Here is a 15,589-nt window from a genome sequence, read left to right as displayed (position 1 = left end):
TTGTTGAGATATTGTTGGTTGGGAAATCCTGACCTGTTAAAGGCCCTGCAGTAACTGGGGCCTTGTGCCAGAACCTGACCAGGTAAATTGGAGTCCTGACCGTGGCTGTTTGCATCTGAAAAGCATGATTCATGAGCACAGGGCCAGAAAGCATTGTAAGCATGGGCAAGGCTGTGGGGTCAGCCCATAGGGGCTGCTTAGAACTAGTGGAACCTCATCTGTATTTAGAGTCTTTAGCTCAGCATCTTACAAAGTGTGTGCCCCTGTTCCAGACTTAACATCTGTATGACAAATGGTGCTTAAGTATGATGCTTGCTTTGTTGCAAGGGTCTGAAAAGTACGTCATGAGATCTTAGTTTATAGTATCTTACACTGTTTAGTTAAGCATTTTAAAATGTTGCAACTGCTTTAGATATTATTTTTCAACCAATTTTTCCAACCCAGAGTTCATCCCAAATATCAGAGTGTTTGACAAAGCTAGAGTAGTTAACTCTGCCATTTCTAGAGCATTGCCAATTAAATCTCAGAGAATAATTATGAAGGGCACAATCTGATACCTGGGAATGAATACCCTTAATGTTTGTGAATGTCGAACATACAATCACTAGATCCAATTTTGTAGTCAACTTTATGTCTTTTTATTGAGTATCTTCCATGACCAAGACCAACAACACAGGTCAAACAATTGGCTTGCTGTTCATGAATGACTTTGGGAGTTGTTTGCTGGCTATAGAGATTTCACCATGGTGAGTGTGTCTGTATGCTAGACCATCCATTGGACACTAGCTCTCAGGTGTATAAGGAAGGACCATTACTATCTCAGCTAAGGTAGCTAGTATTTGGTAGTTTTTTGATCACTGTATATTACAAGGTTCTGTGCTTAGTGTGCTTACTGAGGAACATTGTCTATAAAAAGTTCTTTCTCTAACCTTCATCTTCTTTTATTTTTATTTTTTCTAGACAAGGTTTCTCTGTGTAGCCCTGGCTGTCCTGAAACTCACTCTGTAGACCAGGCTGGCCTCGAATTCAGAAATCCACCTGCCTCTGCCTCCCAAGTGCTAGGATTAAAGGCGTGTGCCACCACTGCCTGGCTCTAACCTTCATCTTAAAAGATTTACTCTACATGGTAGTGAGTTCTCATAGTTAGGCCTGAAGGGTTTCATTTGCAAAGCCACACTTTTAGAGGCCACCCAACTGACCTCACACTGCACCTGCAGAATCACAATCTACTAAATTGTTCTTCTCACCTGGTCACATGTTCTCTAGGCCCTCAGAGAAGAGAAGCCAGAACCACCTCAAATTTTGAAGTTCTTTTCCTGGAACAGACAGCAACAAAATGAGTATGTTAGCCAGGTAGGGCTGATAGAAGTTAGACAGGGTGACAAAAGCACGTTGGCTAGTTATCCATAGTGAGGGCTCAAAGCGTCCCAGTTGCAGATAGACAACTAGTTGTGTGCCCTTCTTAATTTCTTCTGTCCTACTTTGCCCCTTCTTAGAATTGGGAACAAAACACCCATGGAAGGAGTTACAGAGACAAAGTTTGGAGCTGAGACAAAAGGATGGACCATCTAAAGACTGCCATATTCAGGGATCCATCCCATAATCAGCCTCCAAACACTGACACCATTGCATACACTAGCAAGATTTTGCTGAAAGGACCCTGATATAGCTGTCTCTTGTGAAACTATGCCGGGGCCTAGCAAACACATAAGTGGATGCTCACAGTCAGCTATTGGATGGATCACAGGGCCCCCAATGGAGGAGCTAGAGAAAGTACCCAAGGAGCTAAAGGGATCTGCAACCCTATAGGTGGAACAACATTATGAACTAACCAGTACCACGGAGCTCTTGACTCTAGCTGCATATGTATCAAAAGATAGCCTAGTCTGCCATCACTGGAAAGAGAGGCCCATTGGATTTGCAAACTTTATATGCCCCAGTACAGGGGAATGCCAGGGCCAAAAAGGGGGAGTGGGTGGGAGGGAAGTGGGGGGGGGAGAGGGTATGGGGGACTTTTGGGATAGCATTGGAAATGTAAATGAGGAAAATACCTAATTAAAAAAAATTTCTTCTGTCCTCACATGGTGGACAGAGGATAGCAAGTTCTGACTGTGGGACAGCAGTCTCTTCAACTAAGGGTTCTTCCTTCACAATCCAATTGTCATTTGTGTGTGTGATATTTTAGTTGTCCTCCGACACTGTGGTGCCCATAAAATGACATTACCTGTGGCATTGTCAGCATGGGGGTTTGTGCATGCATTTATTATGGCGTATGAACAAACACAAAATTGACCAATGATGTATTTCTCAGCCCATATCCCTTCAGAATGTGTCCTTGTTAGAACACAGTCTTGTTGTTCAGTGACTCGAATTATAGATCCTGAAGTGACCCCATAGCTGTCACTCTGGGGATTATACTAACAGGGTGGGTGTGCAGAGCCAGCATTCGGTACCCAACAACAATCAAAGGCATGTATTTAACATGTTTACATTCTACATTTGATAAATTAGTGTACTTTTTAATGGACATTGATAAAAGTACTGAAAATGTATTGCTATTTAGGAGTCATGACTACAATTTAAAGTTTGAAAAATTAAAATCACATTTAAATCTAAAGTTTAAACTTAAATCCCTTTCTGAATTTGAGACCTAAACTCTTCCTTTCTCTCTTCTTCTTCAACTCCATCTGTTTTGGAGTGTGACTTTTGTGTTTTAAGTCATAACTGCTCTCATGAAATTAAATACCAGGTCAATTTGTCCTCAACTTTTTCTTGTTTTTCATTATTTATTTTAAAGGAATCATTTTTTAAGGGAAAAAAATAAAAAAGAATTCTGGTTGCCAGAACCTGACATTTAGGTATAATTTTCAACTTTAGGTATAATTTTCTATGTATTAGAAATGAGAACAAGGAGGAGGATTCTCTGTTTTGACACTTGGCACAAAATCCCCTGCCTTCTGATGACTCCAGGAGATTAATAAGTGAGACTAAAAATATCTTACTCTTCCTGGTCAGAATTAATAAACAATTAAACATACATTAAAGGTTTCTGGGTTATAGATTTTTACAAAGATAACCTAAAATCATGTTTGTATATTTGACATGAAGGTAGAAGTGTCACTGTGTAGGCAATCAAAACAGGTATGGGAGGGAGGGGTGCAAACCAGAGTGTGGGAGGAACAGAGAAATATGTTCAATATACTATATAACAAATAAGAATCTTCAGGTTATAAAATGTAGCATAGATGCAGTTGCTATGGGTTTGGGGAATGCAGACGAAAGAAGATAGAAGACCCAACAAAATTCAATGTGTCCTACTTGTGTGTCCACACCTGTCTGCCCACCTCTTATTTTCTTGTCACAGGGAAGCAAAGAAATTTGTGAGTGAGAATGAAGGCGCTCTTGGGAAAGGAAAGGGAAAGAAGTGGTTTGCATTTAAGATGATGATGGCCAAGGTAAGCATTTTCATAACTCAGTCTGGCCAGTGTCACAGTGACCCTGAGAGAGAGAGAACACTGTGTCTGTTTTGAGGGGACAGAGCCAGTTGGTTTGCATACAGCCAAGTCTCATATGGTAAATGCATGGTCTAGAGCTGTTGTTTTAAATTTGTGGGGTGGGGTAGTGTGGACTTAGGATTATCCTTTAAGACAGAGTGAAAATTTTAAATAGTTGCAAACACTGGTTTATACCATTTATATCTCTTATGTTATTTATAATGTGCATGATTTTACTACTTCTAAAGAGTATAAGACTGCAGCTGGTCTACTTTTTTTTTTTTTTTAGACAGGGTTTCTCTGTGTAGCCCTGGCTGTCCTGGAGCTCACTTTGGAGACCAGGCTGGCTTCAAACTCAGAAATCCGCCTATCTCTGCCTCCCATGTACTGGGTTTAAAGGCATGCGCCACCACCGCCCAGCACTGGTCTACTTTTATTTCCTGAAGGTTATAGGACTTTTGGTCAAGGCTTTTTTCTAGGTGTCTTTAAGTTTAAGGGCCATAATCTCCCTATCCCACCCCATACCCTTCTCCTTTTCTATCAGGAACATCAATTATAAACTGAAAAGAAGAGAAAACAATAGTCACACAAATACAGGTTTTAGAGAAATATAGGAAAGAAGCTTGCTTTTATATGCACTTACTGTGGCCAAGCATAACACTGAATTTCTCTATAAAGTTACACTTCTTACAGTGCAGTAGCTGCACAGGTATTATTAGCCTCTAGTTATAAATTCTATATATCTGTATCTAAGTGTACTCTATTCAGAGAGAGATTTGCAAGGAAACTGAAGATCTTCATTTCCATTTAAATGCACACAAATAGTTAAGTTTATTTGCCCTTTATCTTTTAAATGCATTCTGTCATTCTCTCTGTGACTGAGCTTCATTTCTTGCTTCTTTGGTGCATAACTGGGGTTATGGAATACAGCTCTTGTTGCTGTGGTGGGTTACAGTTCATGTTTAAAGGTATTGCATTATGCATTGTATGAATATGTCACAATTTACATATTCACATATTCTACTGCAGATGCACATTTGGGCTGTTCCTAGGTTTGAGTACTCTTTTGAACTTCAGATTTAGACTGTTGTGTCTACTTATCTTTCACACTGTCCTGTCATAATGAACACATATGGAAGATTTTTTTTTTGCCTCACTCCAATTTTTCCTTAGTCCTCTTAACCACGGATAACCCAACACTATAGAGTCAAGTGGAAGGAAGACCTTTGAAAAATAAATTCATTATTTTTCTGTGATACCGTCTCTATTTAGTTTTCCATACCATCTCTTTCTATTTAGTTTTCCATTGTCTTTTCTCAAAATGAAGTGTCCCACGTAAATGATGATCATGAATTAAAATGACCTGTGTTCGCACGGGCTACTTTAGGAGACCAGAAGTGTTTGAAGGAAGATGTTATGTCTTATTCATAAGTCTACCAGTTATGGCAATCACCTGACTAACACAAGTATCATATTCCTGTCTGGTAGAATCTATAGACATTTCTGAATGGTCAGTATAGTCCCTCTAAAACAGAATCAATGTGTGTGTGTGTGTGTGTGTGTGTGTGTGTGTGTGTGTGTGTATGTCTATATTTTTTCTGTTTTTTTTCTGAATCTGGTGTGTGACAGTGTTGCTCAGACTGCCCTTGACATTGCTATTTTTGTGGTTCAGTCTCCCAAGTAACTGGGATTGTAAGCATGTCTGACAATCAATATTTCTTTTTCTTTTTTTTTTTTTTTTGAATTAAGTTATGTGGGGAATGGTGGTAAATAAAGATGGAAGTGAACCCTGCTGTTATGCCATTTTTACAGAACAGCAGTATTTCATGCCAGAGAGCTCTCTGGAAGCCATTGTCTTGTCACTTGGGGAAATGGGAGGACAGAGATCTAGAAACACAAGAGATTGTTCTTTACTAGTGTTTGACTTTGTTTTCAGAAATGGGCAAAATTCCTCCGAGATTTTGAGAACTTCAAAGCGGCTTGCGTCCCATGGGAAAACAAAATCAAGGCAATTGAAAGTAAGTATTCACCAGACCTAATTAGACAAGGAAAGCTCTCCAAGAATAAAGTCTCATCAGCTTTACCCAGACCTTTCCCCCATTTAGAGACTCTTAGGGAAATTGAAAACCAACCAAACTGCCACCACAACCAACAAAGCAAAGCTTGACTCCATCGTTGTGAGGCTTTGCGTTATTTGGCTGGATGCTGAGATGGAACACCTGAGCTAATAGGTGTAAAAAGACAGAATGTTTATTTTGGCTCACTGCTTGAATTCACATCATCTGGCCCTATTGCACTGGGCCAGCCGTGGCTTAATACATAGTACTGGGATTGTGTGGCAGGAGTAGCCTGATCCTGCACAAGGCAGAGAGGATGCATTGTCCTGTTACATTTTCCAGGTTGTGTTCTCAGTGACTTAACTTCCTTACTCTAGAGATCCTCCTCCTCCTCCTCCTCCTCCTCCTCCTCTTCCTCTTCCTCCCCCCCCTCCTCCTCCTCCTCCTCCTCCTCCTCCTCTTCCTTCTCCTCAAGATGCTCCAACCTCTGAGCGGGAGGGGGGAGGCATTCCAGATTCAAACTGTGTCATGGTACCAGAACTTATCAAGGACAACACTGGAGATGTCACTTTCTTGTTTCAGTCTAGGCAAAAGTACATTGCTCCCAGGCAGGAGACCTAGTATTGTGCCCAAGGACACTGCCCATATTGGGATGGCAGTGAATAATAAACTGTGAACACATACTCTTTGAAACTTTAGACGATAACCCAAAGGATCATTTTTAAAAATAATAAGACTTTTTTTTTCTTTAGTTTGTGCATATTTTTATTAAATAATGTGGAAAAGGCCTAACTAGAAGCTGGAAGGTATAATGTATACACACCTCTTTAAACTGAAAACACAAGTATCATTGACATAAGACACTGCAAATTTAGGTACAGTAACAGAGTACCATCTTACTTTTTACAGTATACAATTTCCAGAATGAATTCATCAAGATATACAAGAGTATCCCACTTACATGGACGATCCCTCTTTCACTTCATACTCTTATGACAATGCAGACCCTGTTTCGTAAAAACAATAAGACTTAATAGCTCACATCCAAACATATACAGAAGAGTAAACATAAAGAATTTGCTCTCTTGATGTCATATTGGACTTTCATTCTATGTGACACCTCAGCATGTACAGACATACCAAAGCTTGTTTAATACAGTTCCATTTGCATAGAATAAAGCAACTAAACTTTAAATACTGTATAAGAGAGTGCATCAGTAAAATTATTCTATGTAGAGAAACATAGATATTTGGAAAAAAATCAGAATTTTTCCAGGTGTGGTTCCTAGGGTTATAGCAAAGATAATGCCTATCCAAATCTGAAGCTGCCTTTCCTGCTGGCTAAATGTGGCATGGCATAATTGATACAGGAGATAAAACAGCTGATTCCTATTTCACTGACATGATTAGGCATGTTTAGAGGTGGTTGTCTCTCAGGCTTTGGCCCCTCATTAAATGAGTCATTAACGGCAGTGAATTAAAATATATCAGCTCATGATTTTCATGTCTCTCCATGTGTTCCTCATAGCATGCCTTTCTTGCCAGATTTTCTTTCAATGTTTCTCCCTATTCAAAATTCTATTTTTAAAGTGAATCTTTTTAATATAATCTCACTCCACGTCATGCTTACTTTTCTTAATAGACATGAAAGCAGGTATTTTGTTTTGTTTATACCCAGAGCCCACTTGGCACTCATATGTATTGAATAAAATTACAGATGTATTTTCCAAAGGTTTATTTCACTTTACATATTAATAGGAGGGGTTTCATGTACATGAACAAAAAAGATATTCTAGAATCCCTAGGTTTCAATGACACAGCTGAAATATATAATCTAGCCCCAAAGAACAGCACATATGGAACATTAAGGTCTTGTTTAAGGGCCAGCAAGATGTCTGAGTGGGTAGGTACCACTAAGCTTGATGCTCTAAGGTCATTCTTCCGAACCCACAGGGAGGAGGGAGTCAGATCGATGGACTGGCCTTTGACTCACACACATGCATCATGACATGAACACAGTAAGTTAAAAGCTTGATATGATTTCGAAGTTAGAAAACATATTCAAAGAAAGACCTTGATCAAATAATATGGAAAGAACTTTGGGTTAGTCCTTACTCTGCCAAAGATTTACTGTCTTTCTTTCAACAAGTTGTTTTAGCCCTCTGGTCTTTACGACACTTCCAGATCAGATGTGAGACATATTATGAAAAACTTGTTATTTGGAAAGAGATGTAGAAAATATGCAATAACAAAGAACTATTTCTTTTCTTTTTAAAATACACTAGAACATCTACATGTTCCCACCTGATTCAGTTGCAATGCTGTGTTAATTTGTGTTTTATAAACAAAGGTGAAATTATCTTGGTTATAATTGAATACAGGAGTGAAATATATATGTACACATGAATTATTTATACACATGTACACACACACACACACACACACACACACACACAATCACCAGCTAGCCATTGTGTCATAGACATCACTTGAAACTCACACTTCCTTCTTCCTCCAGTAAATTTGAAGCAGCTAAGGTGGTCAGTTAACCAAGTATGGATAACTTCCCTTTCCAGGTATAGTTTGTTGTTTGAGTGGTTGTCCTATTTCTTCACTGGGACCCATCCTTTCCCTCAGCTATGAAGGACTGGACTCCTATCAGCCACCACTTTAACTACGACTTACCCAATGGCACATGAGTCCAACACTCCACCAACATCTCTTCCCTGGGTTGTAATGTGTCTATTGGATGCACATTTCCTTCCGAGTACTTAGCACTACCGTAGTAGTAGTTGAGCACAGTGATAGCACAGCTGAGAGAGAAAGTGTGCCTAGTTCCAGCCTATGTAGCTGTTTACTTTGACCAAGATTTTCAGAAGCTTCTTGCTTTCTGTACATGACTAGCACCTCTGCCAGGTCAGTAGATGGTGAGTGCAGCAGAATCTATGGGCAGTTATTGTATTTGGGGAATGTGTTTCTATTTCTCAGCTATTTACTCTGAGGATGTTATTTGATCATATATATCTATTCTGTAGCATCCCAATGTGCTATTATAGTCATAAGCACACCACATACTTTCAGATTATGGTCTAAGGTAGAACTCATGAAATGTGAAGGACTGTGCTCTTTGAGCTGTTGAGTGTAATTACCACCTGAGAGGCACCACTCTACCTGGAATCGTTGATTCCTAGGATGGTCTTTGAGGCTGACCTGAATGAAGAATGAAAAGCAATGTAACGTGGGCTCTGTTTTCTAATGGTTAAGGCCATTTTGTCTCTGTCATCTGTACCCTTCGGATGGTCTATTTTTATCTCTGTTCCTCTATTGTTATACCCAGGGCGTCATATGAATTTTTTAGGTTTGGTTGCTTTACAAAGCCATTTCCAACCCAACAATACATTATATATAATTTATAATGAGGTTTAGATGTGTAGTGACATTTAAAATTATTTATGCTCTTGAGTGAAAATTAGTGCAAAATTTAAATGGAATACAGATTTTCTACTATGTGCCTATTTAATTATATTCTCAAATTCCTTTCAGAATAAAGCTGGCAAATATGTTCCATATTTATAAAATACATTTCATAATAAAAGTATCATGAATGCTTTTCTCTGAAAGAAATGACAGTTTAATTATACAAGAGCTTCAGAAAGATTATTTTATTCCTTTGAATATTAGGACCATTTTAATATATGTCTCATGTTATTTTCAAAATGATCTTGGCATTTGTTAATTTAAAAAAATGCTCAGTGAAAGCCTACTGTGTCCTAGGTATCTTTCTAAGCACCATAGATACTGACAAAGATAGACTAAACCCTGCCCGTACTGGCTTACTTTGGCATGTGTTGATGTTGTGGGCAGTTTGGGTGGAGAGGACAATAAAATGTAAACTAGAGAATAAAACATGGTATGGATTATGGTAAGTGACATGTGCCCATGTGCTAACTAAGTAGTAGCATGCCGTGCCCTTTTTGGGGGAGGGGTTCAAGACAGGATTTCTCTGTGTAGCCTTGGCTGTCCCAGAACTCACTTTGTAGATCAGGCTGGCCTAAATCTCAGAGATCTTGTCTCTGCCTCCTAATCTCTGTTTTATTATTGGCAAATTATTCATGGCCACACATCATTTGTGTGATCCTGGGGTCATGACCCACAATTTACTTTATAGAGTCCTGGATTGATCCCAGTAACAAAAGTCTGTTGTGATAGCTATACTTCTCAGGCTAGAAATTGATTCAAAAAGGTAGCCAGGAGCACAAAGTCTAACTCCCGTATTACCCTGCTGGTCTGTACACCACAGGAAACACAAAGTAATCATGAAACGAGATTTTCTACCTCTCGGCTCATTTGAAAAAAATACTGCTTTGTATGCTAGTTGAATGGTGGTGTTCACGTTGTATGCATAAGACAGGCCGTTTGCTTGTCTTTTTCCATTCAGAAATATGTCCTTTCTCTCTCTCTCTCTCTCTCTCTCTCTCTCTCTCTCTCTCTCGCTCGCTCACTTGCTCGCTCTCTCGATCTCTGGTTGTGTGTGTGTGTTATTAACCATCTGTTCAAGAGAAAATTATGTATAATGACAGCCTACAAATTACATTCCTTAATAATAAATAACCAGAGGGAGAGGTGAAGCCTTAATCTTTAATTTAAAAGAGACACAAGAAAATTCATGACAAGAATATGCATGTACTTAATTTTCACTTTAATACACATGAAAGAGTTTTAACACATTTATAATGTACTATAAAAGCAGCATTTATCAGCTGTGTTAAAAAATGAAAAGAATGAGCTATTTATGGGTGCACACCAAATTGTGAATTTAAACAGCCTTAGAAATTACTTATATTCTTTCAGAGATGCATGCTCATTTCATATTATTTTACGTATTATATTTAAAAATAATTTAACTATAATTCTGCTTAAGAAGACATCACATCATGATTAAGAGGGATCTAGATTTGGAAACAAAGACTTGTAGCTGAGCACAGTGTGGCTTTGAAGCCTGGTTTATTACTTACCACTAGTGTTCCCAGCTCACAGGGACTTGTTGACTAGATGTGCTAGGACACTGATCCATTGCATTTCAATTACAATTAATCAACTCTGCTTCACTCATTTTCTCTGTCTCAATGTGTGTGTGTGTGTGTGTGTGTGTGTGTGTGAGAGAGAGAGAGAGAGAGAGAGAGACAGAGACAGAGACAGAGACAGAGAGAGACAGAGAGACAGAGACAGAAACAGAGAGAGACAGACTAACAGCTCAACACCATCAGCATCTAGCAGCAGCTAAGGTGAATGTTGGTGACGTTTTTAGTATACTGGCCTGGCTGACTCTTGAGGGATGCAAGCTGCAGTCATCATCATCATCATCATACTGGTGGACAAGACTTGCACTCTTTCAGCTACACTGCATAAATAAGGGTTTACTCTTTAGTGAATGCCAGCAACTTTCATCTGCTTTTTTGTTGAGATAGGAAAAGGTACCCTGGTCCTTGGATGTTGCCAATTGCCCTACTCTATCATCTATAGTATATCTGTTTTGCTATTTCACCTTTACCCACTATAGGGTGAATATGGATGGAACATGGCCTCTGGATCCCCCAGTCCATCTGACTATGTCTGAATCTTTTCTAAACTCATTCTCATTTTGATGGAGTCAATTTTACTGAATTTCATTTTCTTTCTACTTAGGATTCTGTAAAGAGTTCGCTTTCAAATAAAAGAGTTGTGGAATTGCTTTCAAGAAACCCAAATTTCAGTTTGGATACTTCAGACATAGAAAAGATGTTTGGTCCATAGTGTAGATATGTGGGTTGGAGGAGGGGACACTTTCTCAAATGTGCATTTTGCTTTTGCATTTTAGTATTTTAAACTATACTCCCGAGGAGCTTATTTGCCTGTGGTTTTGTGTGAGAACTGAATGTGAGGAGAATGGTCGGAACAGGATGAATAAAGTTGACTAGGAACAAGCAGGTTGGGAGGGTGGAAGGAAGGCAGGATGCAAGGATAGAAGGAAGGGCATATGGGAAGAAGGGAGAGAAAGTAATGAAATGGGAAGGAGGAAGGAAGAAGGAAAGAGGGAAGAAAAGGAGAACGAGAGGGATGGAGGAAGGAAGAGAGATTCCATACCCTGTACTCAGCATCATTCATCAGGGCATCTACCATGTGTTTGCACAGAAAGCTTTGCCACAGCTGCCTAGAGGCAGTTTCTTGTTCTGCTCCAGGAACTGAGGACGGCTTCAATAAAACATGATTAGTGAGCCTGACTAAGAAGCCTCAGATAGTTGTTACCAGAGAACAGAGATAAGAGCTGTGCAATGGTATGAAACCACTGGGAGCCAAGGAGATGATCAGATGTCCCTGAGGGGTCAGGCCTGCTCTAGGGCTGTGCTGGCTGGCTAGTATACAAGGCTGCAGTTCCTTGGCAGGGGCAGGTCACAGACAACCGTAACCGTGTGCCATGAGTCCAAGGTCACTTAGGGATGTGAACACACATTCTTAGACATCAAAGTCATCGATTTCTTCCTAAATGTCTACTTAGAAAGTGACCTCTTTTCAAGTTTCTTAAAAACAAACGAACAAACAAACAAACAAACAACTGCAAACAAAAGTCAAAACCAACAACAAACCCTGCTCCTGCATTGTGGGAATAAATGGAATAAATGGAACAGTGACTGAAGAATAGCTAAGTTTCAGAATGAGAGGCATTAAGGGTATAACGTCAGCCTCACCTTTGCAAGCACAGGCTGGAATTTGCACTGTTGGAGCTTTTCCTTACCTGTAGGAAGGCTTCCCTAATAGGGAAGTTTCAAAACCAGAGGGCTAAAGAAGAGCATTGGTCCCTATGGGACATTTGCTCAATAAATCAAAGGAACTGACACAGGGTTTCTGAGGCTATACAATGACCTTCCTTGGATGACTGAAAGTGGTAATCAGTACCTAGATACTGAACCTGCAGTGACCACCAAAGAACCCGGGGCTTTTCTACAGCCTACCACATCTCGTCCTGAGTTTTAGAGTTTATTTTTCTTTTTAATTTTAAGTTTTACATGTATTAATGATTTGCTTCCATGCATATCTGTGCATTACAAGTTGGCCTGCTGTCCAAGGAGGCCAGAAAAGGGTGTTCGATCCTCTGGAACTAGAGTTACAGATGGTTTGTGAGCCACCATGTGGGTCCTGGGAATCGAATCTGGGTCTTTTTGAAGAGTAGCCAGTGCTCTTAATCACTGAGCCATCTCTACAGTCTAGAATTCTTAGTCTTTTCCCACTAATCTCAGCTTTGAGATGTTTTCTGTTTATGCATTTGTGTTCTCCTCAGTCAGTGAGAATTGGATAGAACTCTGCTTTTCCTTGGAGCAGGTGTGAGTTGACAGAGTCTGGCCTGATTCTGTCTACTGTGTGCCGCAACGCTCATATCAGATTTTGAAAAGCCATGCATGGGTCTGATCTCCAGCCCCAGTACTTAACACCTGCCCATTATCTCTCATAACTTTTAAAAAGAAAATACTACTGATGCTTTAGGACATCCTACCCAGCATGGTTTAGCCTCCAGTCAACTGCATCTCTCGAAATTTCTCTCTTCCACTGGACTCCAGCCACACAGGCTGTAGTTTTGTTTGGCTGCTAAAAGCTCATGCCTGTCCCAGGATCCTTGACCTCATTGTTAACTCTGCCACGGTGCCTCTTTTCTCAGCTGGGGATGTTGCTACTTTCCATTTCTGCTCCAGCATCATCTTCTCTAACACCTTCCTACACAAACAGATCTAAAGCAGCTCCTCTTATCAGGCAGTGGTGGTGGATACCTTTAATCTCAGCACTCAGGAAGCAGAAGCAGGCTGATCTCTGAGATTGAGCCAGTCTGGTCCACAGAGATAGTTTCAGTACAGCCAGGGCTACAAAAAGAAACCATGCCTTGGAAAAACAATCAAAAATTTTAAAAAAATTAAAAAGAAAGAAAAAGAAAAGAAAAGGAAGAATGGAAAAAAGAAGGAAAGAAAAAAGAAGAAAGGGAGGAAGTAAGAAAGAAAGAAGAAGAAAGAAAGAAAGAAAGAAAGAAAGAAAAAGAAAGGAAGAAAGGAAGAAAGAGAGAAAGAAAGAAAGAGAGAAAGAAAGAGAGAGAGAGAAAGAAAGAAAGAAAGAAAGAGAAATAAAGAAAGAAAGAAGGAAAAAAGGAAGGAAGGAAGGAAGGAAGGAAGGAAAGAGAGAAAGAAGGAAAGAGAAACTCCTCTCAATTCCCTTCCTGTAGGGCCTGTCTGGGTATTCTTCTCACTCACACACTCATTATAAAGTCTTTATATGTGTTTGGGTACATACAGTATATTTGTAGTTCACCTCACTGAAACATCATTCCTTGGAACAGCCACACCACCTGTAATACCGTCTTCTATATTGATGAAAAATTCTGCCACAAGGTACTTAGGCCGTGTGCTATGATGTTCAGCATCTATCTCCATACAATGCAAAGCAGTTAGAGCCATTCACAAGGACACAGTCAACGTGTCAGTGAGAAGTGTGTGCTTGGTGTGTTTATCATTTGTCCAAGAGAAAGAACACTGCAGTCATCATGATTGTCCCCAGCCGGGCAGTAGAGCTATTGCTTTCCATGTGTCTACTTACTGAACTCATGGACTAAAACACATGCTGTGTAGGTGGCACTTGTAGCTGCTAAACTGAAGGGAGTTCTCCCTCAGATGGACCCTGAAGGTACAGGTCGCATTTTACATGACATTCTGCTAAGCTTCACGCTGCATCCTAGGAAATACCGAAATACCCTCTCCTGAGAGAAAGAAGAGCGATCGGCAATATAAAGTGGTCCAATGTACTTTCATTTTTTAAAAATTTATTTTTATTTATGAGTGACGTGTGTGTGTGTGTGTGTGTGTGTGTGTGTGTGTGTGTGTGTGTGTGTGTGTGTGTTGGTAAGGAGCAGATGCATGCAGGTACCTGATTGACCAGGAGAGGGTGTCTGACCTCTTGGAGCTGGCGTTAAGACTGGCATTAAGGTTGCCTGACAGTTGGTGCTGGGATCTGAGCTTCTTAATCTCTGGTAGAACAGGAAGTGTTCTTCATTGCTGAGCTCTCTGTCCAGTTCTAAGCTTGATTACTTTGGAGGATCACTAAGAGAAGGCTGGTTTTTCATTGGTGCTGTTGTTGTTTTGACTCTCCTTTAGTCTTTTAATTTTCTTCGTAACAGGTCAGTTTGGTTCCTCAGTGGCCTCGTACTTCCTGTTCCTCAGGTGGATGTACGGCGTCAACATGGTTCTCTTTGTGTTGACCTTCAGCCTCATCATGTTACCGGAGGTAAGCCCTGACTTCCAATAAGGGATACTGAAAAAAAGGCTTAAGTGATTTCTGTTGACCCCCAACCTCCCCATCCCCATTGTTCTTTCTTTCTTAAATAGAGTGAGTGACTGTAGTCATTTCATAAGAGATAGGATTTACAACAAGCTTAACCTTCAAAATAGTACCTATAGCCAAAGGTCCTAATCCTTGTTCCAAGGGTATATGACCCTCATGGAATGTTTATGTCTAAGTGTGCACTGTATGTGGGAAAATTCATGGCTTTAGTGAGAATCGTATCGGTTTCCACCCCAATGTTAAGCACTATTGGTCAATGAGGAGATTTATTATAAATCCTGAACTCTTATTTATTTTGTCAGATTTGCTTTCAAAATTCTTCTTCACACAATTGAAAGTTCTAGTTCTTCTAAACGGATAGAACATAGCACTAGCTTCATTTTCCTAAAATAGGTTTCTCTTGTGTCAGGTACATAGTTGATGGGGTCAGTGGCCAGGGAGGGTGTTAGGATCAAAGTCAGAAAAATAGAGGGCTCAGACTGAGGAATAAACAAAACCCTGAGTGGATGTAGGGAAGAATGGATGGAGGCCACACTGCAGGGACTGGGAAGCTTCACTCACATGAAGAGGCTTGGACTTCTTTGGGTATTTATCCTGCAAAAGTTTGGTGGGGTTTCTTTAACCTACAAAGGACCTGTTCTGGTGACGATTGCTAAGTTAGTTATTATTTTAGGTAATTTGGTC

General features: G+C 40.0%; 1 protein-coding gene across 2 annotated transcripts in view; it reads left to right on the top strand.

Moving 5' to 3' along the window:
• The window catches only part of Tmc1 (transmembrane channel-like gene family 1), a 253,671-nt gene that overhangs the window by 163,274 nt on the left and 74,808 nt on the right, over positions 1-15,589 (top strand). For both annotated transcript variants that reach the window (XM_006526640.4, NM_028953.2), the window contains exons 6-8: positions 3,365-3,455; positions 5,431-5,512; positions 14,742-14,848. In XM_006526640.4, the coding sequence (XP_006526703.1) occupies positions 3,365-3,455; positions 5,431-5,512; positions 14,742-14,848 (280 nt within the window). The remainder of the gene's footprint in view (positions 1-3,364; positions 3,456-5,430; positions 5,513-14,741; positions 14,849-15,589) is intronic.

This window comes from Mus musculus, chromosome 19, assembly GCF_000001635.26.
Source record: "Mus musculus strain C57BL/6J chromosome 19, GRCm38.p6 C57BL/6J".
Taxonomy (NCBI): Eukaryota; Metazoa; Chordata; class Mammalia; order Rodentia; family Muridae; genus Mus; species Mus musculus.
Note: the sequence above shows the minus strand (reverse complement) of the source record. Positions and strands in the feature narration are given on the sequence as shown.